Source organism: Apodemus sylvaticus, chromosome 5 (genome assembly GCF_947179515.1).
Source record: "Apodemus sylvaticus chromosome 5, mApoSyl1.1, whole genome shotgun sequence".
In the NCBI taxonomy this organism is placed as follows: domain Eukaryota; kingdom Metazoa; phylum Chordata; class Mammalia; order Rodentia; family Muridae; genus Apodemus; species Apodemus sylvaticus.
This window is the reverse complement of record NC_067476.1, coordinates 6,401,671-6,428,480: the sequence shown is the minus strand read 5'-3', so window position 1 is coordinate 6,428,480 and position 26,810 is coordinate 6,401,671. Positions and strand designations below refer to the sequence as shown.

At 49.6% G+C, this 26,810-nt stretch overlaps 1 protein-coding gene and 1 long non-coding RNA gene across 5 annotated transcripts in view; one reads left to right on the top strand and one right to left on the bottom strand.

The window, feature by feature from the left end:
* Vav2 (vav guanine nucleotide exchange factor 2) overlaps positions 1-26,810 on the top strand; it is a 160,949-nt gene that overhangs the window by 84,017 nt on the left and 50,122 nt on the right. For all 4 annotated transcript variants that reach the window (XM_052181942.1, XM_052181943.1, XM_052181944.1 and 1 more), the window contains one exon: positions 22,431-22,499. In XM_052181942.1, coding sequence (XP_052037902.1) covers positions 22,431-22,499 — 69 coding nt within the window. The remainder of the gene's footprint in view (positions 1-22,430; positions 22,500-26,810) is intronic.
* Positions 1,057-6,080, bottom strand: LOC127685119 (uncharacterized). The gene is made up of 2 exons (XR_007977792.1): positions 5,826-6,080; positions 1,057-1,116 (listed from the first exon to the last, which is right to left on the bottom strand). It is a non-coding gene; the product is annotated as an uncharacterized LOC127685119 (long non-coding RNA).

Genomic DNA, 26,810 nt, shown 5'->3' with positions numbered 1-26,810 from the left:
CCAGCCCTCATCACAGCTGAGCCTCCCACCTGGTGTGATACGCTCTGCATTGTGCATTCCCAGACAAGTGACATTCTCTCAGCAGATTCCTGCCAACATACTTACCCTGCACAGAATCCTAAGTGTGTCCCCTTCCCTGTCTCATTATAGTATCCCCAAACTGGAGGGAGGCCAGCTGCTATGACCTGCTGTCAGCCATGTGGGATTTGGTGACAGTCTGGAGGGATGCCTGGGTGTGATCCAGCCGCCATTCCTTACCCTTCCAGGCTGAGATGCCTCACGGACAGTGTGGATGGCTTTTGCCTGGCACTTTGCCCTTGACCAGGAGACCCTGGTGGTGGCTTACAGAGTAGCTAAGACTCAGTGCCATGCCTGTCCTGGTTGTACCCTCCCTGGTTAACGTGGGAACATCTCTCTGCTTCCATGATTGACCAGAGGCCTCACGGGATAGAGAAAAGTTTGCCATAGTCTGTTACAGTGAAGGAACCATGTTAGCCAATGAGGAAGAAGGCACTTGGGAGCTTGGCCAGCACGCAGAAGGGCGTGGCTGGTGGCACCTCTCTAAGCAGAGTCCCTACAAGTGGAGTTTCACCTGCCAGCTGTGCGCCTTTGACCACAGGCCAGCGAATCCAATGGGCACCTACTATGCTAGTGGTAATCAGTCATGGGGACACCTCAGTCACTTAATCTTGATCCTCTCTCCCATACTGATCTGTGACTCGGAGCCCCACCCTAAGCCAGGGCCTGGAAGGCCTGCCAGAGGACTTGACCTGACTCAGGCTGACAGGTGGAGTTTGCAGGAGCCAAGCCTTCTTTTGGAACATAAGTTTGTGCCACCAAGTGTGCCAAGTCATCCTCTTACTGAACAGAGCATGAGAAGGTGCTGGGCGAATGATCGAGAAGCATCTGTAAGGTGGCTCTGGGGTAAAAGCACCTGCCACCAAGCTTGAGGACCTGAGTTCAATCCCAGGACCCACATGTAAACTGGGTTACCTGTTGAGAGAATTTTGGGGTCATAGGGAAGAGCGGCGAAAAGAAAGTACGGCTAAGTCAATGTTCACTGATCAAAGCCGTAAACTTTAATGGCGCCGGACCTTTTAACAGTTCGGGCAAACCCTTCCCCCAGACTCCAGGCTGAGTTCCGGTGGAAGTTGTCTAGCTTCTCTTGGAGGTCTTCGTCTTGACTGCTCCGGCAGCTGGGTGGGTCACCTGTTTAATTCAGGAATCCCTATACCAGGAAGAACAATGAACTTAACCTTTACTACGTGCACTCCACCCTAGGTGGAGCAGGATCCTGGCTAACTGGGAAAAGTTAACCTTGACCAAAGTCAAACTCTGACCAAGTGCAAGACTGCCCCAATATGGCTCTGTACATGTCCTCCCTTTTTTTATTAATTTGAACACGAGGAGGTAGAAAACAAGTGGATAAATATCCTTCATAAGAAGGCAGGCCTTAACCAGGAGGGGAAGCATTGACCGTAATTCCTCTTAAATATTGTATAACGTCTTTTTCAGAGGAGGGGTAATAGGCTCCCTTATAATTTTAAGGACAGCCTCTCGACGTTAACCCCTATGCAATTAGGTGTACTTCCTGGGGACTCAGAAGCAGAAATTCACCTCCCCATGCAGTGCTTTGCCTCGCACGTCTCGCTGGTACCCATGTTTGTTCAAAAACAAACACACATAGATCTGAGTTCTATGTGGCTCCCTCTTTGGAGATCCACTTGTGTAAGTTTTGAAGCCAGGGGGGTCTGCAAGTGTCTTTAACAGACATGTAATCTCTCCATCCAGGTGAGCCTGGGTGGAGACAGCCAGTCTGCTTAACAGACAAGGTCAAGAGTTAAAGGTGGAATAGGATTAACTTGTCCCAGAAGTATCCAATTCAGTTGTAAATTAACAACTTTAAGGATCCAAAGCTTGGCCTCTGAGGTGGGAGAGGTAGCCTTGTGAATCAAGAGATATGCTGTTACTTCTCAGGAAAAGTGGAGACTATATGTTAAATTAACACAGCTGGCTGAAGATTGTTAGCCATCTTCAAAATTGGAATCTTCAATATTGGGATTATTTCTAGACTAGTCTATGGTTGAGTCAGCTGAGCACAATAAGGAGAAGAGTCATTTTAACTCTTCTTAATTAATTTTTCCTAAGCTAGCATAACAGTCTCCATGTTCTGTCCCACAAAGTCTAAAAGCTTGAAGCTAGGCAATTTATCTAACCTGGGACATTTGACAATTGAGGTAAGTCAAGAACATATACCCAATATAGCTCTTATGTTACCATGGTCTGGGCATTCAGCAAGCACAGTCAGCATATCTTCTGCAGCATTCTGTGGAAAAAACAGAGGACATGCCTTCTCCCCCAATATTAAATCAGGATCATGGCATATGTTAGTAAGTGAATTCCTTCATTTCACCTAGACATCAATATGTCTAATTACAAGATGTCATATACATTTAGCAAGGAGTTTCTTGGCATCTAAATTTTAAAATTTTAAAATTTTCTTAAAAACATGTAAGCATAATTTAAATTATATGTACAGGGACACGATTTCCCCTCTCTTCTTTCTTCCAAGAAGATATTGTTTTATTAATTTAAGTTGGAACACAAAGTATAACCCATAACATAGGCAATAACTATGTAATTATATAAAATATAGTTGCTTTTTCTGTTAGAGCAGTTGCAACTAGACAGCCTAAAAATGAATCATTAGTCACATGTACATATTTTTTAATCTTCTAAATTAGAAATATGAATATCATTTATCTGTAATAACTAAGTCCTCTAGGATTAACACCATTACGTGGTAGAGGTAGAAATTGAGGACATCAAGAACAAATCTTTATAATTTGATGTGCACAAAATATAAAATTATTTCAAATACCTAAAGGACAGTCATTTAGAGAACATATCCTTTGTTCTTAGAAATTTGAATCACATTTGTATAAACTGTAGAAATTAAGAATTAGCAGTATTAAAAATGGACCAATTTTAAGCAATTATAAACCATGAGCTATGTATATCTACTATTATTAAAAGCTTGACCTTTAACATCTTAAAAATAGCTGCTATAGCACCCAATTCAGGTATCTGTGTTGAAGCAGGGAGAAACTTAAAGGAATAAACATGTGATCTGATAGTATAAATTATCTTTTGGATAACAATTATTAATTTTGCCTAAAAATGCTTACCATGTAATAGACCAACCATTAATAATAAATTTGATTGTTGCTTGAAGCAAGGAACAAATGTTTCCTACCTTGAAAACAGAGGTTTAAGACCTTTTGTGGCAAGCTTAAAATGAGGTAAATATAAGATAAAGCCAATTAATATATCCTAACAACCTTTGAAAGCCATTTACCTAAAAATTCTAAAAGTCTATAGGAGCAAGGGCCTGTAACAAACATTCTATGAACATTATACACTGAAAATTTTAAGATCTTAACTTCTAGTATTGAAACAGAGACAAAACACTTTTTCTCACAAGACATAAGGCTGTTAGCCATTCCTTGAGGCAAAACTTTCTAATGAAATTGTTTTGTTGTCTCTTTAAAATTAGAAGCAAATGCTTTTATAATTATCAGAATGTAAAGCAAAAAACCAACCCTTTAAATTTACAATAATTTTGTAGGGAGTAGACAGGCCAAATGTTAATGCTTTTATAGCCTCCTCGACCTTTCATAGATTTGAACTGCATTTTAACCCACACCTGGATAAGTCAAAAACTTTTTTTTTTTTTTTTTTTAAAGCCAAACACTCCCTAGGTGGGGCCTGTAAGGCAGAAACAATTTCTCAAAACTTCCTCACTAGCTTCCCCTGAGGCAGCTCTAAGCTTTGCATTAACTCAAATGTAAATTTTTTTATCTGCCCTAGGATCCACCTTGAGTCCTTGGCAAGGACACTGTATGAGATTCCTCAAATGTAAATATCTTCTAATCTGAGCCTTTTATCTAAGACCAGACCCAAACCTACAAGGACAATTTAAGGATTAAACAAAAGAAACCTGTAATTTCATGGTCAAAGGAACCTACTTGATATCAAATACATTTCTACAGAGATATCCTTTTTAATCTTGGAGGGTTAAATTTTGCTCCTACCATTGTAGCCTATAAACTTGTGGAAAAGTGGCAATGGGCCCCTAAAACCCATAGCTGTATCACTCTCAAAATTATCTTAATTACAAAATGTTAACAATTACGAGCCTGCAAACTGAAAACTGTAGCCAATGACACACTGATTTTTATTGTAACTCAATGTTTTCTTGCAATATTAGAGCACAATTGTAATTTTGGAAGCAAATCTCAATTTTAAACAATCTATTTTCTTTAAAATTAATGGCAAACACATATTTACAGCACAAGGTTTGTATGCCAGTTCTTATGTTCAAGTGTATAACAGTGTAACTTATTAAAGAGACAATATTTTAGATCTTAATCTTCATTAAGTCTAATCTCCAGGCCAAGATTCACATGAAACACCATGCCAATTTAGGAGCGTCCCAAAGGCCTGTATTTCCTGGATTGCGTCATGCCATGTGGTGTTCAAAATGGCGACTACCCTAAACTACCAGCCTTAATCGTCATGCCACGTGTTCAAAATGGCGACTACCCTAAACTACCAGCCTTAACCATCATGCCACGTGTTCAAAATGGCGACTACCCTAAACTACCAGCCTTAACCTAACTTTTGTTAATAACATTATACCTTTTAAATCATGTGCAGTGACTTAAGCCAATACTCTATAGTCAAGACATGTAAAATATACCTTTAAATCCAATTATAAACAAGAACAAAGCATGAGTGGCGTTAGGCCACGTGTAGTTAGTTAAGATAGCTCTAACACTGAATCACCAGTTTTAAACTAACCTTTTCTTAATAACACTATACCTTTTACATAATAACCAATTAATTTATAACTCTTTAGTCAAGAAATGTAAAGCCTTATATCATTAAAACCAATTAGAAACAAGTATAAAGCGACTACATGAATTTCACAAGCCAAACCAAGGTCTTCCCAAATCTTGAGGTTTCTGGGCTTTAAGAGCGGCTTTTTCCCCAGCCATGTTTCTGTCTTGGGTGAGTGAGCTACGCTGCTGCAGCGTGGCTTTGAATCAATCCCCACACAAACTGTGGCTAGCTCAAGAGGTTACCAGCAGATGTAATCTTTACCAATTTTTCTTTTTAACATGAAACAGTCATTCACACAAAGACACAGAGAGGACATAAACATACACATAGACAGTCGGTGCACCGGGACAAACACGGAAAGATACACAGAAAGTTAAGCGTGCTTGTTAAGCAATTGCATCCATTTTCCTCTTTAAACAGCTCTTAGAAGCTGTGGACATATGCCTATTTTTAAAAACCCCTTTCTTTTCGCCGAAATCAGCTCTTACGAGCTTTGGGCAAATGCCTACCAAATTCCTTCCCCATATTTCCCTATCTTATCAACCCAAGCAGTCCTGCGCTGGGTCCACGCAGTATGCTTGAAAAACTGTATCCATTCCTGCACTCACAACCATAGACACGAATTCACTAGCGCTAGTTTTGCCCTCTATGTTGCTTACCGTGCGGACACCATTAATTTTCACCTTTTTCTGCGAAGCTTCGCTGGATAGGGCTACCTCAGGAAATTCTCTCGTGCCAGGTCGCCCCACGTTGGGCGCCACTATGTAGCCGCCAGCAGCTACATGTAAACTGGGTTACCTGTTGAGAGAATTTTGGGGTCATAGGGAAGAGCGGCGAAAAGAAAGTACGGCTAAGTCAATGTTCACTGATCAAAGCCGTAAACTTTAATGGCGCCGGACCTTTTAACAGTTCGGGCAAACCCTTCCCCCAGACTCCAGGCTGAGTTCCGGTGGAAGTTGTCTAGCTTCTCTTGGAGGTCTTCGTCTTGACTGCTCCGGCAGCTGGGTGGGTCACCTGTTTAATTCAGGAATCCCTATACCAGGAAGAACAATGAACTTAACCTTTACTACGTGCACTCCACCCTAGGTGGAGCAGGATCCTGGCTAACTGGGAAAAGTTAACCTTGACCAAAGTCAAACTCTGACCAAGTGCAAGACTGCCCCAATATGGCTCTGTACATGGAAGGAGAGACCGGACTCCTGCAAGGTGTCCTCTGACCTCCCAGGTTGTGCCATGTCACACCAGCCCCTCCCATGGCCTCCCTGTCAACATTACATCCTCACAACTAGACTCTAGTCTAGTCTGCCTTCTAGTGCTCCTTGCCTCTCCTTGGTCTAGGCAATGCTGGATAATTCTAGAGAAAATGGTGTCTGTGCCTGTCCTTGCGTAAGCCCAGGTGGCCAGGACCCTGTTGGGCGGGCTGAGTCTGACTGCTCCCTCTTTTCCCACATGGGTTGCGATTGTCACGGAGACCTGGATTTTCTGAGGACCCCTCAGCACTTCCCAAGATAACTGCCCATCCCCTCCTGAAATAGCTTCCTGGTGTTAGTAATTAGCAGGAGGGGTTGTTTAGCCAAACACTTTGCTGTTTGAAATCTCACACACCAATGCTCTGCCCCAGGACTCCCCTGGGCTCCTAATGAGTGGATGGACGCCTAGCAGGCTGTCTATAAAGAACCCTTTTCACAACCCTTGCCCTTTGTATAATAAGCTGATTTTCTGTAAAAAGCTTCAATTATACTTCTCATAGGCAATGAATGAAGATTTAATCTCAGTCTCATCCTGTTTAGTAGGGGAAGCAGACACAGGGACAGAGAAGGAAGAAGGGCAAAGCTTCCCAGGAGTGTGGACTTGGAGGAGGCTCTGTCCTGGCCAGAACCCACTAGAAGCCTAGGGGATGTCCGAGCGAGGTCAGAGTGGCTGGGCAGAAGGCTGTGTTTAAGGGAAAGCTGTCTGTACGTCAAGGCCAGGGGTGGATGTGTGGGGAACGATGCTCCCACACTCTAGGTGATTTGTTAGGTGAGGATGTGCCCAGTACTTGTGTCTTAACCCCTCGGGGTTGCTTTGCTCTGTGGGGTGCAAAGCCCCTGGTGCACAGTGATGCCCACAGGCTATGACCCATGAAGGCTGAATAGTGCTCCCAACCCAAGATGCACCATCCTCCCAATCTCTGGGCACAACAGAGGGATCCAGGGAGGCAAGGTTTGGAGGACAGCCAAAGATTGATGGTCAGTGCAGAGATTGGGACGATGCAGAGTCTGTCCTGGAATCCAATCAGAGCAGCCAGAAAGGCGAGGGAGCCTCCTGACAGGATACAGCGTGCTCCTGACACGATGCAGCGTGCTCCTGGGTGCCCTGTTTTGGATTGTGGTCTCCTGAGCCATAAAATGGTAAACTTGTATTCTTTTATGCTCCCCTCAACACCCAATTTGGGGTGACTTGTACCTGCAGCCGGGACTCAGAGAAGGCACCCCTGTGGCATCCTCCGGGCTCATGGGGGTGAACTGGCTTCTCCTTTAGGAGACTGCTCCTTGCAGCAGAGCCAGCTCCCAGTTCTGGAGCACCATCCCAGACCAGCCCACCACACTGCCGCTTCTTTTAAGTGTCGAGAGAAAACTCACACAGCTAAACTGACTTGTTTCTTCTTCTCAGACTCAGGGTCTTACAGCATAGGCTGGCCTTGAACTCACTATTCTAGCTGAAGATGACTCGAACTCCTGATCTCATGCCTCTCTCTGCCTTTCTGATGCTGGTGTTCCAGGTGTGTGCGATCTCACCTGAGTAATAGGATCATTTAGAAGTGCAGTTTGACAGCACAGCATTCATTCACAGCGTGAATTTGCATAGATTGTGCAACTATGGACTTGTGCTAGTTCCAAATGATTTTAATTCCCTGGGAGGCAGTTTCTGCCCAGGAATCAGACACCCACAGTCTCTGGAGCCTGCTTCCGTGGTCACTCAGGAGGTGGGCAAGGCCAGAACCTCCCCAATCTTTTTCCTAACTTTGTTTTCTATGTATGATTGTTTTACTGTGTGTGTGTATATGTGTCATGTATGTGCCTGAGGAGGAGTTACGGATGATTGTGAACCTCATGTGGGCTCTGGGTGCCGAGCCTGGGTTCTCCAAGAAGGACACATGCTCTTAACTGCTGAGCCATCTCTCCAGTTCCTCACTCTTAAAACCTCAAAAACAAAAACAAAAAGACCCCAACCCAAAATACTTGTATTTGTTATTATGTGTGAGTGCCTGCTGTGTGTGTACCATATGTGTGCAGTGCCCATGGAGGCCAGAAGAGGGCGTCACATCTCCTGGAACTGGAGTTACAGTGAGCTACCCAATGTGGGTGTTAGGAACCAAACCCAGGCCTTGCAAGAGCGACAGTGCTTTTAGCTACCGAACTCTCTCTTAGCTTGCTCCCTCCTCTTTAAGCCTCCCATCCAAACAAACCATTGTCTACTGGGGCCTTTGTCACTGCATAGGCCTCTTGGCTGTGTCTGCTTCCCCACTGTTAGAGCAGGGCCGCCATCTTTGGCACTGTCTCGGGGGGGTAGGCCAGACAGAGAGGTCATGGCTGGGGTCAGGCTGTGGTTTGGGTGGGAGACACAGAATGTTCCTGTACTGGGGGCTGTGACAGCAGTTCTTCAGTATGAGGCAGATTCTCGGCATATCAGACAGACACACCCCAATCTAAATCTAAGAACAACAGAACATTTGGAATGAAAACGCATGCCTGCTGAGTCACTGGCTGCTTCAAGGAACCAGATCTTAGGGCGTGGTGGGAGCCCCTGACACCTTGTAGCTCCTGAGCCACAGGGCCTCAGAGATGTGGTCCCTGCAGGACCCTCCACAGGTCCAGGACTTAGTAGAAGGCCCTGTGGATGTCTGTCAGCCTCTTGCTGCCATCTCCTCCTGTCTGCCCCAGCAGGGTTGCCTTTATGCCTCCAGTAGCTGGGAGGTCTCCATCAGGGTCCACATCTCACTGGGCACCTCAGATGGTGATGAGGACTGGGTCTTGACCTCGTTTGGGGACATTTGAACCATCTCATTAGAAGCAAAAATGAATCATCTCAGCACACAAGGGAACACACAAAGGGCAAGTATCTTGGCAAGGAAATTCTTTTCTCAAAGGTGGTTTGCCTGAACAGAAACTGGGGTAGCAACACTCTGAGGCCGACGTGGCTCTTGCTTTGTCCCTGGCCATAGGTTGTGACTGTGTCTCATCCTATTGGAGGGTGCTTGACCTCGCAGTCCAATGCGATCAATCCGTGCAATCGGCTAATCTGCTCAGAGTGAGACGACAAGGTTCCGGAAGTCCGAATCCTTGCCAGGCTGATGACTTTTGATATAAAAACAGAAACAAAAAAATCAGGGTAGCTGCTTTTGAATAGAACAACAAGCAAATAAATAACCCCATTTTAAAAACATCTGAAAGCAGCTGGATGCCTCTGGAGTGAGACTGTCATTTGGAGGGCTTGGGTGGGCATTGGGGACCTCGCATTATATGTTCTCCAGAGCACTGTCTGCTGGGTAGGGCCACCATCCCTCAGCGTCTCAGCATGACTCCAAGTGTCTGTGCTTCTGTGATCCTAGTCTTTAACCCGGCCCTTCCTCCTGAGCTGGTCCAGCTATCTCCTGGAGTCCCACCCCGTCTCCCCCCCCCCCTTGAAATGTCTCTGCTTTCTTGTTGGCATCGATCCAGCGGGTGACACCCCATTTCCCAGCTGGTGCTGCCTGACTAATTCCAGGTAATTGGACTGTCTGAGAGAGGAGATTTGGATGGGAAGTGGCAATTTCCATCAGCTGCTCGTCTTGCCAGCAAGATGGTTTTAATTGTCCCACCTGGTGACATCCAGCGTCCTGACCACCTGGCCCTGGTGAACCTGCTGTCAGGGTTGACCTGGACTGTGTGACCAGCTTAATTGAAGGGGAATCTTTCCTCTTTGCAGGACCTTAGTGGGGGCAGCATGGTGGATTTCCCACGAGTCATTAGGATGCAGATTCTCCTTTACCAGGGAGGGAGACAGAGGAGCCATCTCTAATTGCTCTGTGTCTAGTTTGGGGTCCAGCACACATGGAACCCCACTCTGACTGAGTCAGCAACCTGCTCCATCATTGATCAGTAACAAAGGGCAACAGCTTAGTGGGGCACAGCAGGCGGGGCCACAGGCCCGCCTGGCCAGCTTGCCTTTTTTCCTGTTGTCCGGGCTCTGGCTTTGATCTGCAAGGTCATATGCAGCAAACTCTGGGCAGCAGAGGGCATGGGGTAGGCTGGAGATTGGGTTCACGTGTGAACATGCTCGTGTACGAATGCACATGTGTCTCAGTGCCGTGAACTCCCATCCTGGCATCTCAGAGTCCATCTGTACGTACAGAGGGGCAGCAGGCTTCTGGAATGTTCTGATAGAGAAGGGTGAATGGTGTTTCTCATGGTAAAAGCAGCATTTGAGGAAAGGTGCTTGGTGGTCCTCATTGGGCAATGCTTGGGTTGGGGCAGAAGGGAAGGGGGTGGGGGTGGGGGAGGGGTAACCCAAGGCATCGAGTCTGCATGCTTTGGCTTCTTTTGGTTTTAGGATCCTGGAGTGGTTGTGGCCACCAGGGCTGGTGACAGCTGTCCCTGGTGTGGAGGTGCCTCGGTACAGTGAAGGGCACAGAGAATATGGTTTGAGGACATGCCTACTTGAATGGCTCTTGTCTTGATCAGCATGTCCCCAGACATAAAGAGCTGCTGTAGTCAGGCGGGACTCAGGATAAGGAGAAGGAATAACTTAGGCTGGTGTCGGCAGAGGCTGGCAGGGCAGGCTGTGCTCACTCTTGAGAGTGACTTTCTATCTAGCAAAGCATGCCACACCTGGCCACGAGGCAAGGCCATGCATCTGGTTTCTCTACTGTGGGTGGGGACAGCTTTGCACCAACATCTGTCTGCCCTGACCAAGGATCCTAGTGACATACTGAGGAAGGAGTAAGGCCACAGAGTAGAGGGAAGACCCTGTGGGAGGAGCCACAGAGCAGTGTCGTCCACTGCGCTGAAGTGATGGCCTGTTTCACTGGAGAGAGTAGAACAGAGCCCCACCCATCCCCACGAAGGAGCCATTTTTATTATCCAGGACCCATGCCACCCTCACCTGGAAGACTGAGTAGCTGATGGTTAGAGTTATACTCATGCTAGCAGAGGCCTTGGCAGCCATCTTTAAGTGGGGTGGGATTTCAAAAGAAGCAGGCTGTCCCCCTGATTGATAGTTGACGGAGAAGCTGTGTATGGTGCTGGTGCCTCCTTGCCAAACAGGGTGTCTTGTCCTTGTTCTGCATCGCACTGGAAGCTGGTCAAGGCTAGTGTTTGTAGGCCTGACTGTACTGCCCAGTCTCTGGTTGTCATCCCACTCAGACAGTCTCTGGAGTGATAGCTGGCTGGGCAGAATTGCCCTGAGGAAGCTGACCAGGGCCGCTGGCTTTTCCTTGGGATTCTGTGTACTCTTAGTCTGTTTTCTAGGTTGTTGCCAACCATCTTAACTGAGCCCAGGGACAGAGAGTGATTGATTAGTGATGTCTGCCATGCTCTGAGGGGACAAGCCTTAGTTTATCTAGAACACATCAGAACCCCAAGGGACAGGTCCTTTGGCCTAGGCCGCTTGCCAAGGCCAGGGCCACTGGGCTGACCCTTCATTTCCCAGCAGCAAGTTGGCAGGATGTTGGGGGATGGAGGAGAGCCTCCAGCTGCTGTGTCACTCCATTCCCCTTGGCACCTCAGAGAGGGGAGGGGTCCTGCCTGAGGTCACATGGGGACTTGGTGGTACAGAACTCCTTATAGTCCCCCACCCCCAGCTCCCTAAGCAGGTCCTGTCCATATGGCGAGCTTTGCTGTGACTGAAGGAAGCCAGCTGTGTAGACAGTTGTGGGGACTGTAGCAGATTCGAGACCCGTGGATGTGTTCTTGTTCCTTCTGACTCTGGCAGGCACTGACACGAACCGGGCAAAGCTGTTCCACTCATGCACTGTGCCTACAGCTCTGTGTCTTGGCTCACGGGAATCATGGGATTGTTCTAGAAACCAGAGCATGAGAAAGGAACAAGGACAAGGGTCATCGCAAGAAGGCTGTGGAGAGGAGAAAGGGAACATGCTCTTTTCAAAGCTTCATGATCAGAACTAACCTGCGGAGCACCCATGAGGCTTGGGGAGGACTGAGGCTGTGAGAGGCACCATTGGGCTTACAGAATCTAGCTGAAGTCTGGAGTCTGGGCCTTAAAGTCAAGGACCCTAGGCAGACCCAGTTCTCGATTTTTGTTTCTTCCTGTGGGTGGGACTCATTGTTTCTGGTCCCTGAACTGTCACTTAGCAGAATCTGTCATGTCTACTGAGCACCTAACATTGCTCACCTCAGAGCTGACTTCCCAGGCCTGGGCCAGGGGAGCCTTCCGGTCCTCAGCAGAACTTTGATGGTTCAAGCTTTGTCCTGGGTAGGGACCGTGCCACAGTGGTGGATGGCTGCTGGGGCCTGAGCTTGGAGGCTGGAAAAGTACAGTTGGCCAAGCTCCGGGGACCCCTAAGTTCTGTACAGGAGGGCCCGGTCCCTGGAGGATTCGTCCCGAGTGTTCATTCAGGCTAGCTGCCCATGGGTTTTTTTCCCGGTTGGGAAGTGTGTAGCATGGAGTTCTGGGCTGATTAGTTTTAACCATGAACTTGGTACAAACTACAATTGCCTGGGAGGAATGAGTCTGCTGAGGTGCCATCTACATCAGACTGGTTTGTGAAAATGTCTGTGGGGAATCATCTTGGTTGTTAATTGATGTAGGAAGATGCAGCCCACTATGAGCGGAACCATTCCCTGGGCCCTAAACCTTTTAAGAGTGAAGGGAGCTGGGTGAGCATCCATGGCGAACCCGTGCTTACCTCTGCTCCTGACTGGCTGGGGTGCTGTTTGCGTGCTCGCCACGACTTTCTTTGACTGGCATGTGAGTAGAGGGGCGGGACTGCCCTGTATGTCTATCCGCTGGCCTCTTCCTACCAAACCTCTGCCTGCTGGAGGCTCTCAATCCAGGGCACTAGAAGGGGAACAACATTCCTTAGTTATCATCAGAGGCTCCTCCCCAAGCTTCCCCAGACAGGGCGGGGCACAGCAGAGTCCTACCGGTTTCCGTGGGGCTCTAGCTGAAGGCCACAAGGGCCCTGTGGGAGTTGGGGGTCAGTCGCAGTCTGGTCCTAGGAGTAAGTCTCTGAGTCAGATGCACTCTATTTCCCTTATCCCCACCCCTGCTGGGCCTAGGCAGAGCCCAGAGATCACTGTCAGTCAGGCCTGTGGCAGGGGCTCTGCCTTATTGTCCTCACTTCCCAAGTCTCATTAAAGGTGGCAGAGGCCCTCTTATACATCCAGCCTGGCTTCCATTGATGAGTGGATGGTCCTGGCCAAGCCCTATGGTAACTGAACTCCTGTATCATCAGCCTCTGTCCCCATTTGTCAGAGTCCTTATGTTTCCTCTTCCTAGCCTGCCACTGGGGTTATTCTACTTAGAGCAGGATCTGGGAACCCTTGCTCACCATCGCCTGCCTCCCTTGTGTGGAAGAGCATGGTTTGCCCCCATTTATCAGATGAGGTCTCTGAGGCTGGAAACTTAGACTCCCAACTCCTGTAAGTCTGATTCCAACCTGGACCTCTGAACTCAAAACGAAAGCATGTCTTCTTCTGCAGCCACTCAAGCTTGCGTAGGCCAAAGCTGTTCCCGTCCCTGCTCTCTGTCGGTGGTGTGGCACTGGCCTACTCCTTTGACAGGAGAACCAGCAGGGGTGTGGCATGGAGCAAGGCACATTGCTCACCCCACTGTCTGGACTGCATGGGACAACGGCTGAGGAGGCCGATCGTGACCCGTCTGTGGGCTTGTTTTGACAGTTGGTGCTGTTTAGTAGGAGAGCTGTTTTTAATAAGACAGACACCAGGGTTTCAAGGCCTTCCCCCCAATTAGAATGTGGCTACCCGGGTGCTGTTTGAATAATTAAGCAGTTGTCCTCCCAGGCTTTTGGTGTGCCTTTCAACTCTGCTTGTCTGCCTTCTCCCTGGTATTGGAGCCGAAGGGGGCTATGGCTCCGTGGTGCCAGCCCTGAGCCTTGTTACCCATGCTGGCTTCTGTGCTCGCCTAGCTCAGTCCCTCAGGTCTGGGGAGGGCAAAGCTGGCCCTGAGGGTGGTGCCGGTTCCTTCTTCCTTCCTGTGATCTGAGGAAGTCTCAGGATCCAATGTGGAGGCCTGGCCAAGGCCCGCAAGTCATGTTGTCTACATGTGGAACTAGGTGACCAGTCTGGACCCATTCCAGCACTGAGGTGTCACCCTGCAGGACCCTGATGGGGGTGGGGGGTGAGGGGTGAGGGGGAGGAGGGGGAGGGATGCTGCCTCTCCTTACAGGATAGATACATCTAGGCGCATGTGAGCGCTCTGACTGTCTCACCTGCAGGACTCAGGGCCCAGTCTTACCTGTTCTTACCTATTGCATAGCCAGGCCATGAAGGATCAGACCACCCGTGGGATTTGGTAAGATGTTTACAGTCTCAAGGTCTGTACGAGCTCTCCTTGAACCAGTAGTAGAAAAAGAAATCGAGAAGCTGTTGTCTCTAGCCAGGTCATATCCACCTGAAATGTCTACAGAGCCTGAAGAACACATTTTGGGTCTCGCTTTTGTGAGATGGTCTGATGAACCAAGTTGTATCAGTTTCTTCAAGTCTGTCAGGGGAAGAAACAGCAGGGTACGGGAACACCTGGAGGTCAAGGCCTCTGTGAACTTGTGAGGGAACCTGGGCTGTCCCACAGGCTGCTTAAGGAGAAGGCTCTTAGTAACTGGAGCTGGTGCTTATGGGGGCTTTATCGGTGCAAGGCCTGAGGCCTGAGACCCAGCAGGGTGGGCTTGCAGGGAAGGGACCTACACCACCACATAGAGGATCCGCAGGGTGATGCGATACTTGGACTCGAGCCTTTCCTGGTTCATTTCAATGTAAACAGTTGTGCTGCCGACCTTTTGCAGTGTGGCTCAGACGAGCAGAACCAGGAAACTTAGGATCTCTTACTTTCAGGGGCCTGGTGGCTCCTTCCTTCAGATCTCATCACCCCCTGGACTGAACCAGGTAGAGGCATCAGCTGTGGCCTCTTCCCAGTGTCCTCTTGGGTGAGTGAGGGGTGGAGGCAATGGTAGCGGCTAGGCTCTGGGCCCAGGGTGCTTGTAGCTACCAGTTTGGAAAGCCTGCCTTATTCTGGGGTGGAGGAATTCCTGGGTAGGGATGGTCCTATCTGTTAGATCAACCAGTTAGATTCTCAGGTTGTGGAAGGAGGGCAGTGGATTCTGGAGTCCTTTCTCTGGCTACTTTAACAACCGAGCTGCGGATATAGATTGTCTATCTGTACTTGGTGGAGATCACTGTTCAGAGATGGGCTTAGAAATCCTAGGACTGAAATCACAAAGCTGCTCCCGGGTCTGTGACAACTGGTTAGCAGTCAGCTTGAATAAATGTCGCCTGCCTGCGTACCTTGGAAGGAGAGTGGGGTAGGGGAGGAAAAAGGGGAGATTGGAATTGTTGGGCTTCATTTTGAGTTTGGGCTTGGGTGCCCCTTTAATTGTCTGTTCTCAAGTCTCAGTCCTTTGGCCAGAGACACCTTTGTGCTGTCAGATGTGACCCCTGGGGTAGCTGGATCCTTAGATACGGTGTGTGTGTGTGTGTGTGTGTGTGTGTGTCGGAACTGGTGCCGGGGAGGGCTGGGCAGGAATTAGATACCGTTCAGGAGGTCAGGCTGCTGCTGGCCTTGAGATGCTGAGGCTTTCTTGCTGCTGTGGTTTTCTTCCTGTGGGGGTATCCGCCTAATCCCCATGCTAGTGCGGGGAAACTTGGCTTTCACAAGTGGGCATGAGGAAGTGAGAGCTCAGGAATGTTCTGATAGCTGGGAGGGCGGCCCTCACTCACGCTGGGGGATCTGGCGCGCTCTCTCACTGCCTGTCTAGGTCAGGGTGTGTTTAGTGTAGCACACTCGAGTGGCTCTTTTTTTTTTTTTAAAGATTTATTTATTAGTATATTTAAGTATACTGTAGCTGTCTTCAGACACACCAGAGGAGGGCGTCAAATTTCATTATGGATGGTTGTGAGCCACCATGTGGTTGCTGGGATTTGAACTCAGGACCTCCAGAAGAGCAGTCAGTGCTCTTAACCGCTAAGCCATCTCTCCAGCCCGAGTGGCTTCTTTTTTTTGTTTGTTTGTTTGTTTTAGATTTATTCATTTTTTAATGTGGATATATGCTGTCCATATGTGTGCCTGCTGTCCTTGGAGTCCAGGAAAGGGGTGTGTGTGTCAGACCCCTTGAAACTGGAATTACACATGTTTAGCCATCTCTGAATCTAGTCACTTTCCTTCCTGCTCTATCTAGATAGCCAGTTCTGTCCCGTTCCGTCATCCATACACCCACAACCTGTTCACCCACCTATCCACCCACCTTCCACCCATACATCTGTAACATTGTGGTGCTAACCATTTTGCTCTCAGATATGGACCTGGGTAGAGAGGAAGTGAGTAGCCCGGGTCTTCACATACAAGGTACGCTTTGCCCTGGCGAGGGATGCTGGGATGGAGGTGTGTGTAGGGCTGCAGGCAGAGGAGAGCTATGCAGAGGCTGCAGTAGAACAGTGTGAGGACTGTGGCAGAGGGGACTAGCGGGTGGTGCTGACACAGCTTCCCACACAGGCTGCTTCTAAACCTTGTGTAGCCCTGGTGGGCTTCCTCGCCTGCTTGTCCCACCCAGGCAAGTCACCTGACTTTGTTTGGCTTGGCAGAAATTAATGGGCTTTGTAGCCCTGTTCTCCAGGGCTTTGCGGCCTCAGCTAGTGATGCTCCAGTACAAGTAGTAAATGTTTATGGGCAGTGTATGAGTCTCCTGCCTTTTGCAGGCCTGTTTCGGCTCCGTTGGGTAGGGCAGGAGGTGGAAATGACAAGAGGGGAGAAACAGGCACTGGAAGGGACTTCAAAAAATTGTGGGAAGGAGTTTAGGGCAGCCATGTCTATAAGATTGTTTTAAAAAGAAAAATCAGGGATTGAAATACAGGACCTGGTGGCTAGCATCAACCCCGTGCTTCCTGTCCCTCTCCTGCCTCCTCCTTCCTGATTTGTAAATGTGGATAGCAGGTGTCTTGGGGGGCTGGCTGGTCCTTGCCCTCTATGTTGGAAGCTGGGTCTCTTGTTCATCACTGCATACACAGGCTAGCTGGGCTGCAAACTTCCGGTGGGATTACAGATGTGTACCACCACCCTCAACACACATAAGTGAAGATCCGGTTATTTCTCTGCTGGCTTGGCAGTGTAGACTTCAGGGACAGGAGTGCTTGTTCTAGACACTCCCTGGGGCTAGCCCAAACCCTTCCCCACATACAACTTAACTTGTGTTAAGAGTTTGCCTGAGGCTGTGTCTATAGTACTTTCTGTTGTAGAAATTATTTAATCCGAATCCTGGGGTTTCTACCCTGCCTTGCACCCTTTAGTTCCCGGATAGCCTTTATATTTACAAGAAGCCTTAAACAGCACAAGAGCTGGGCGGGTATCTACTCTCTGTTATTAGAATCTACTTTCCTATTAATAACCCTGAATTATTATTTACTATTTACTATGTTTTATCCGAGCTGCTCTTAATGCCAGTTGGCCAGCCCTCAGGGCCAGGTGTCTGTGGCTCACCTGACTCATGGCGGCTTCTCCTTCTCCTGCACCTTCATCAACCCCCCCAACCCCCAGCCCCCAGCCCCAAGCCCGGGAAACCTAAACCCCACCTCTTCTCTTCTGCCCAGCTCTGGTGAACTGGGCATAACATTGGCTATTGGCATCTTTACTTACCAATCAAAAATAACTTGGGTGCAGGGTCACAGGTCTGCCTGGGGACTCTCTTCTCTGGGGCAGTCAGTCTTGGGGGGCCCAGTATTAGCATCAGAATGCGAACAGCTTCAGGCCAACCTCCAACCACTGTGCACTGCTGCTCTGCACCAGAAGTGCATCCCAGCACGTCCTGCATGCTGTTTTATACAGATCACGCTCTGCAGGACTTAAAGGGGCTTTACATTTTCATTTATATTGTAGAATATAAATGAGGGACACTTTTATTTTATCATATGTAAGAGTTTATAGTACTTGTCTGACTTTGGTCACTGTGACCAAGTACCCAGGAGAAACAACCATCGGGAGGAAGGGTTGACTCATAGTTTTCTAAGTTTTAGCCCATGGTGGTGGAGAGGGCATGGTGGGGCAGAGGAGAGAGAGAGACAGAGACAGAGGCACAGGGGTTCGGGAGAGAGAGACAGACATGGAGTAAATATGCCTGTGCCACAGACTGCCTTCTCTTTCTTCCACTTTTACTCCATCTGTCCCCCTGACTACACAACATTCAGACACACCCCATGCCTGCTTCCCCATCTCCTAGGTAACTCTAATAAATTCAGTCAAGTTAACACCCAGAATTAACCTTGACGATGTTTTCTTTCTTATCACAAAAGGAACATCATCCTTAGGTTGTGTTACATGCTATCCCACAAGCACGTGCGATTACGATACAGTTTGTATCAGTTATAGATCATTACTTTACCAGGTACAGTGCTGCACACCTTTAGTCCCAGCACTTGGGAGGGAGAGGCAGGCAGAGCCCCTGTGCCCCCAAAGTGAGTATTTAAAAATAAAAAGATTTAAAATGTAGACAGAGCAGCCTGGCTGACACAACAGTTAATCTGAGTGGCTGCTGTGATGGGGTGGGGATGGGGGAGCTGTGGGGGAGGCTGGTTTAGAGGCGACCCCTTCACTGCTGAACACTGAAAATGTCAGCTGTCCCCCAGGCAAGGAAGGGATCCCACCAGTGAGGGTATCCAAGGCCAGTCCCCAGCTGGGCTCGTGTTTGTAGGCGATTCCTGCTGGAACACGCACCTGCGGCTTTGGGGAGATGCTTGACTTAATTAAAGGGGCATCTTTGTCTCCTCTGGAGATGAGTGGATTTGGCCTATGGCTTTGGAAGGCCCTGGCTGCCTTCTCTTGCCTTTGATCTGTCGCCGGCTGGGCCTCCCACCGCGGCCTTTTGGATTCTCCAGGGGCGTGGCCTGTGCCTGACTCCCACAGGGCGGTCTGGGCCCTTCTCCCAGGGTCTCCCATGCTGTGTGCTGAGGACCAAGCAGCAGGTGGAGAGTGCCGCCTTTGTTTCTGCTACTTCTAGCAAAGAGAAAAAAAAAAAAAAAAGACGTGGGCTGACTTAAGGTTAGATTGATGCAAAGCTGAATAATGAGATAAACTATTTTATTAATTTTTCCCCTCTGAACAAAACCATTTTAGCTTTTACACGTGCACAGGTATCTCAATAAGGGGTCAATGGTCAAAGCTTGTGTAATCATCAGAGCTTTAAGAAGTAAACTGGGTAGGTAGAAGTCTAAAGCCACCGTTATTATTACCTTCAGGTGGCCGGAGTTGTATCAGAGCTGCTCTCTCTTCAAAGAGAGCAGCCTCTTTCCTCATTCATCCACATTCTCTTTCCAAACATTCGTTCCTTTGCAATATAAAGGCTGTTGTTCTCACTGTGTAATTTTCCTGAGGAAATTCGGACAAATGCCTCCTCATCCCAGATGTGTGCCACAGACAGACAGACAGACAGACAGACGGGAGGGCACTTGTACCATTGAAAAGCCACCCAGCAGGAGCCACCACTCGCTCACAGAAGCTGCGTCCTGGAGACGATGTTCAGTTTGCAGACAGCTCAGCCAGTCTGAGAGTAGACTTTCCCCAGCAGTTGTTACTCCTTATTCATTGCTAATCATCATCATCATTGTTACTATTACTGTTATTACTGTTGTTGTTGTATGTGTATCTATCAAGGGACAACTTGCAGGAGGTGGTCTTTTGTCACCATTTGGGCCCTGGGATTGAAATCAGATTATCAGGCATGGTGGCCAATGTGCTTACCTGAGCCTTCTCTCTAGCCTGTTGCTGCTTATGAGATGTTAATTTTGCCTTTCAGAAGCTTCCTGTCAGTGACTTTTGTTTTGTTTTGTTTACTTCCTGGGTCTTGTGTGTTTCCTTAACTTCCTTAGTCTTAGGAGCCGGCTTTTTCTGTAGGAAGGACTGTTTCCATTCAGAGGAAATAGTTATCCACGGTCTGTTACCTCAGCTGGTTGGAAGAGGTAAAGGACATTGTGCACAGAGTTTTGTCCTCACCCTTGCCTCTGTAGTTCATCTCTGTGACTGGCATGTGTCCTGGCACAGGCCCTGTAGGGGACGTGGGCACTTGCATGGCTCAAAGTCTCTGAAGTACCACAGGCATACTGCACATGCCCACACTTTCTCAGTATTTCCTAGCAAAAGAGGCACTCCCCAGGGGTCACTGCAGTCTTTCGCAGCCTGAGTGGGTCTTGGGGACACAAAGTTAGCAGAGATGCCAGGCATAACCCAATCATAGACCAGTGAGATTTTCTTTTTTTTTTTTTTTATGATTTATTTATTATATGTAAGTACACTGTAGCTGTCCTCAGACACACCAGAAGAGGGCGTCAGATCCCATTACAGATGGTTGTGAGCCACCATATGGTTGCTGGGATTTGAACTCAGGACCTTCGGAAGAGCAGTCAGTGTTCTTAATCGCTGAGCCATCTCACCAGCCCCGACCAGTGAGATTTTCATGGGAGAAGAAAAGGAATAAGATATCTCAAGTTGAGATAAGTAAAGGCTTCCCAGCCAACTGAGTCTCATGGGGGACATGGAGGGCTTGCAGGAGATGACTGGGATGCAAGAGGAGGTGACACAGGATGAGCCCTTTACTTGAATTCCACATCTCACACCCTGTCCCCAGCTTTGGCTGTGGGACACTGTGTCCTCAGTACTCTGTCCCCAGCAATTCCCACTGGTATTGGTCTGCTTAATTTACTGAAGGGATGTGGAGATGCTGGGACAGCCGGTGTCCCATGGGCCTGGGGGAACCTGGGGGGGATCAGGTGGGTGACAGCCCCTCCTCTTCCGGTGCCTGACGCTACAGGGGCTGCAGACCCAGAAGCAGGCACACATGGTTGGCATCAGTCAGGTGGAGGACTGAAGGGAGGAGGGTGATAAGGATGTTGGTGTAAGGTGTGTTTCAGGATGGAGTAGCTGTTCCCTCTGGCATGTGCTGGTCTGGAAGAGCAGGTGCTGGGGCCTAGACTGGGACTGGCTTTGTCTCTGGGAGGGGGGAGCTACTGTAGGCTGAAGCCCAGAACACATACACGAGACTAGACCATGTCTTGACCACAAGCCCTAGCTGCCTGGAGGAGTATAAACTAACTCACTCTCTCTCTCTCTCTCTCTCTCTCTCTCTCTCTCTCTCTCTCTCTCTCTCTGTGTGTGTGTGTGTGTGTGTGTGTGTGTGTGAGAGAGAGAGAGAGAGAGAGAGAGAGAGAGAGAACTATAAAAGTGCTAGTTACCTGGGAGAAAGACTGAGAGGAGGAATCAGTCACCCAGCCACTCCAGGGCTTGGGTTTGGGGAAGAAAAAAGGTCAGTATGAGTTCAGAGAAAAGGAGAGCACATGAGCTCACATTTCAGACAAACCAGAGTGAGTGTGCCAGCTGAACTGGCCACCAGACTATCGAGGGGGAGGAGGAGGAGGAGGAGGAGGAGGAGGAGGAGGAGGAGGAGGAGGAGAAGGAGAAGGAGAAGGAGGAGGCTGCGACTGGGAGTATCTACTGCATCTGACTGTATGGAACCTGCTGCCACTCTTCCTGAGTGCAGTTTTGCCTGGTGGGGGACACCAAAGAGGAGCTGGCATGGTGGGGGTGGCTGTAAGTGGCTGGGCGCGCGCGTGCGCGCGCGCACACACACACACACACACACACACACACACACACACACACTGACAGGGTGAAGGCCAGCTTAGGGGCTGATGAAGCTGTGGCCCTGAGGCGGTGGCACAGGAGACTAGAGACTGTGGTGGTGGCACACGCTGTAGGGATCATAGCTGTGCAGTGGTGCTCTTTGGGGTCATATCTCCACACAGCTTCTGCTTCCAAGGTGCTAGGGACGCCCCAGGACAGCACACCCTTGTGGATGGCAGCTGCGATGGGTTGGAGCTCTTAGGACTTTCCCGGTCTTTACAGGTGGGCGTGCGACGGCTGTTGTCCTTCTAGGCTCTGAAGAGCAGTAGGTACTGAGTTAGCCATCTAGTCTAACCTGGGGGACTGACCATTTGTCTACTCTGTAGCTCCAGCTATCCTGGAGGCCTACATACATTTTCTATAGCCCTCCAGAGTATGACTGCTGTGTAGATACTGGCAGCGTGGTGACGGGGGACAAAAGCCGTTGGACCAGGCTCTTTCTGGGCTTATTGGGTCTTGAGGCTTGGAGGCCTAGGTAAGGGCTGACTTACCCATGGCCCAGAGGCTGCTCCTCTGAGCCCACCAACCTAGAGGACTAATCAGCCCAGCTGCTTCTGCACAGTCAGGTGGGTTCCAGAGTAGATTGCAGGCAGGTCCCCAGGGTGGCCGGGATGTAGAGATCCGCCATCTTCATTTCTGCCCTTTCTCTATAGGCCTTTTCCGTCAGAGGAGACAGCTGAAAACGATGATGATGTCTACCGGAGCCTGGAAGAGCTGGCTGAGTAAGTAGAGGATGGGCGATGGGGTGGGCGATGGGGTGGGCGATGGGGTGGGCGATGGGGTGGGTGATGGGGTGGGCGATGGGGTGGGTGGGCAGGGGAGGAGCCCAGGCTCAGCAATGGGGAAGCTGCTCTCAGGGCATAGCCAGCCTCGACGGCCCTTTCTGTGATATCCCTGCCAGAGCAGGGGTTTCTGCATGGCTGGGTCACAGGCATCCTGTCTGCTGGGCACCCTCTGCCTTCTAAAAGGCTGCCCAGCTGCCTGATCATTGCCTTGGTGTCTGTTCATCATGGGTGGTGGCCTTCCTCTCGGAATGTTTCCTCTGTGGAGCTTGTGGGAGTGACAGTGGGCAGGCAGCCTAGGTGATGTGTCCTCGTGTTCCTCTTCCCTGGCTTTTGGGTGCCTCACTGGGTAGGTTTAAGCATTGGGGCTTGTGGCCCGGATGGTCTTACAGCTTCCTGCTTAGGCCAACTCTGGCGGGAGAGAGAGCTGCTTCTTTATCTCTTAATGGCCCCGTGTAGCTTAATTCCTCTGAAGATTTTTTTTCCTCTCTACCACATACAGGCCAAGCTGGGTCATTTCCCATAGGGGTGATGGAGCTTTTGGCCTAACTCTTAAGCCTGCTGTGGTCAGATGAGTCGGATCATGTGACTGGTGTGGGATTCCCCAGCTCTGCCAGTGAAGGGAGCTAGCCCACCCTGAGCCTAACTGTGAGGAGGAGAGAGGGGCTAGACAGCCCATTCTGACAGGGAGGGAGCCAGGCTGGGAGGAGCTGGGCCTGCCCAGGGCCTAGTTTGTTATTGTTAGGTCCCATCCTGTGTGTCTGCTTTTCCCCCAAGCCCAGGCCTCCTTTGGGCCTCCCAATAGACTGCTATCTTCTTTGTTTAACCATGTATATTGCCTTGTTCTGAGATAAATGTGAGATAAATAAATTCCACTGTGGCCACCCCAACCCCTTCACCATCGTCTCCACACCAGCTCAGAAGTGAATCAGTGCCCTAGTGGGCCCATACTGGGATTTGCTGCATTCACACCCCTCCCCCGATCTGGGTGTTTCCAGAGATGGAGCATAGTGTGTTTGCAATGTCTGTTAGCTATGTCTAACCTTGTGACATTGTGATATGACATAGTCACATACAAAGGTAATGCTCAAGGAGGCCCCCTCTCCTGATTATATCTGAAACAAGTTTATAATTTGTTCTGGGCGGCATTCATAGCTGTTCTGAGTCCCACACAGCCCACAGACACGGTCCAACATGCCTGGGACTCATCTACAGCTTAGCTTGTCTGTCCTGGGCTGGCAGCCCCGTCATGCAAGTCTGTGAGAACTGCAGAGTCCTCACCTGTAGGCAGAGGGCATTCCAAAATGGGTTGCCTGTAGACCTGGGGGTGATCTCCATCTTCCTTCAGACATCTGACTGAATCCTCCTGTGTTATAAAGAGTCCCTCAGAGGGAAAGGGGCTACATGAAAGTCTTCCAGGGCTTTGAGTCCTTTGCATGCTATGCCAGATACCACTGTGACTCTGACCCATCTCTAGAGTTGGAGAGAGACGTAGGATGCTCAGGCGCAGGCAGAGCGCCAGAGAGGTACAGAGGATGGGGTGCACTCAGGCTGGTGGCGCTGCACTGCCCTAATTGTGCTCCAAGTAGGATGGTCCCATGATGGCTGGGGAGCTCTGGGCCTGTGCTCAGAACGGTTCTGATATTTCTTCCTCCTGAGTCTCTGTATTTTCAGGCAGTGCCCCTCAGGTTGGCACAGATTGAGTTTGGAAGGACAAGGACCCTGTAGGTCTTTGGATCCAGGGCCAGGGATGCCCTCCCATGTTTTCCCAGCCTGCTCCCCTGGAGGTGGCCTGGGTAGCCCGGCTCATTTCAGTTTCAAGGACTCCCATGTGGCGAGCCTGCCGGGAACCCGGACACCTCCCTCCCTCCTCCTCAAACCCCTTCTGGTTCACGACTAGTCTCTATCCAAACCAAACTGGAGCTACTCCGTGGGATGCAAGTGGAGAACATGCAGTCTTGCCCAGCCAAAAGCTACTCCTCAGCGACATTACTCAGCCCCTTAATCCTTAGCCCCGCAGTTACTGCAAACCTGAACCGGAAATTACAGGGAAGGAGGGCACATCTGAGTCTTTAACTGGCAGTTTGGTCCCAGGGGCTCAAGTTTAATAAATTTTCTACGCTTTTTTTCCTCCTTCCCTCTCCTTTCCTTGAACGGCAGATTACTTGGTACCCATCTCTGTGGAACCGGTAGTGATGTTTGCCCATTACACGAACAGGCTGTCTGAGGAGGGCGTGAGGCGGCAGCAGGGTGGCAGCTGTGTGGGTGTGTGAGTGGGGGACACCTTTCAGAGTATAAGGGACAAAGTCCGTAATGGTGATCATGTTGCATGTCTGCAGGACCCTTCCAGCCACCCTGACACATCACTGCAGCTTGTGGGAGTGGCGGTAAGGGTGTTAAGCGCTGACTTCCTCGTGTGCCTGTCTCCTTGAAGTTCCATGTCTGGTCTGATGAGGGACTCTTGTATGCAGTGAATCAGCTGTGCTGATTAGTTTAGTTGCTGCCTGGATGCTGAGCCTTGTCTGTCTTGTCTAGCCAGGAGCAGGCCTTCCGTATAAAAGTGAGGTGTTGACCCTGGTCTGCCTTCTGAAACACTCTGCTTCAGACAGGAGCTGGAAGCTCAAAGGGAATTTTGGGATAAGGTAGATGGGTCACAAGGGACAGGCACAGACTGCCTCTGTGTCCCTGGCTGAGGGGTCCTGGATCTCCATGTAGCGTGTACCCACTCAGATAGGCCTTCCTGTGCGAGCTGCCTGGAGTTGTACAACCCCACAGCACACACACAGACTGGCCATGAGTAGAGAGCCACCGTCTGTGTCACCCGAGGATGGCCCTGGCTGTCAGCTTGGACCATTCACTCCTGGAGCTGTGGGCGGAGCCTTAGCATAGTCATTTCCTGCCCATGTGGTCTTAGCAGGCTGCCTGCTTTGATGTGCCTCAGTTTCCTTCTCTGTAAAACATGACAGTAGCATGTGCTGGGAGGGACTGTTGGGAAGATAGCAGTGTCGGATGGTGTGAGTGAACCACAGGGCGCTCACAGGTACCACAAGCGCCTGGGGGCTCCTACCTAATCTGCCGCATTGACCAAGAGCACCTCTCTCCCGACTTCTGAGTGGCTGTGGTTGTGCCATGCGGAGGACATCAGACATAGGTTACATTTGTGACTGCTGGTTTTCTAGTAACCACACCAAAAAACATAGGAAGAAACAGGTGAAATTAATCTGAAGAATGTGTTTTATTTGAACTGATTGACCCAAAATATTGCTAAGCAATGTTATCTGCAGATAACAGCTGCCAACAAGCAGTTGAGTTTTCTATCACAGTCAGTCAGTCCTCTGGCTGGGCATCTGCTGTGAGATCGGTCCACATCCATTTGTGACATGACAGCCCTGCATAACCCTGAGCCGCTGAGCTGGGCAGTGGGGGGCGTAGTCTCTGACGTCCTCCCAGGGGCTGGAGCAGAGCCCAGTGGATAAGCCTCCCTTCCGAGAGAGCGAGCACTCCAAGTTCCCTCTTCAGATTGTCAAGTAAGGTGTGGTCAAGCAGTCAGAGCAGCTGCCTAAGACAATGTACACAAAACACAGACACTTAAAAATGCCACTATTAAGCAAAGTAAGTCCAAAAGGAGAGGCCTGCTTTTCAATTGCTCTAAAAATTGGCACCCAGGTTTGCCTAATGGCTTGCCTCTGGAAGTGTCTGATCCTACCTCCCAAGCCTGGTATTCAACCCCCCACCCCCCATCTGCAGGACTGGTGGCTGCTTTATACAGGAGGGCTGATGGTAGAGGAGGAGTGCTACCAGTGAGATGTAGCAGCCAGGGTCCTGGGGTCACAAGGGTCTGGCTTTGAGCTCTTGTTTTTCTCTTTGGGGGTCCTCTGTGCCTGGGCGATGCAGGAAAGCAAGGGTGTGCGCCTCTGTACCGCCCGTCTTGGGCTGTATGACTGTCCTGGCTGTGGTCTGCGTTACTGCCTCAGATTGCTTAGTCCCTCCGAGGGCGTCAGTTTTTTCATCTCCATCTCGAGACACGCACAGATGTCCCTTTGAGGTCAGAGACTCCGGTCTGTCATGGTAGAGCCTGCTCAGTGCTAGCTCTGGCGTCATGGTCCTCTGAGGTGAATTAGTTTGTTGCCTTAAACAAATGGGCTCATGCCAAGCCAGGGACTGTAATTTATCTGTAAGTGTATAGCTGCATGTTTTATTGCAGTATAAATGCAACTTTGCAGCTTTTGTGTCAGCATCATGGGTAAATCT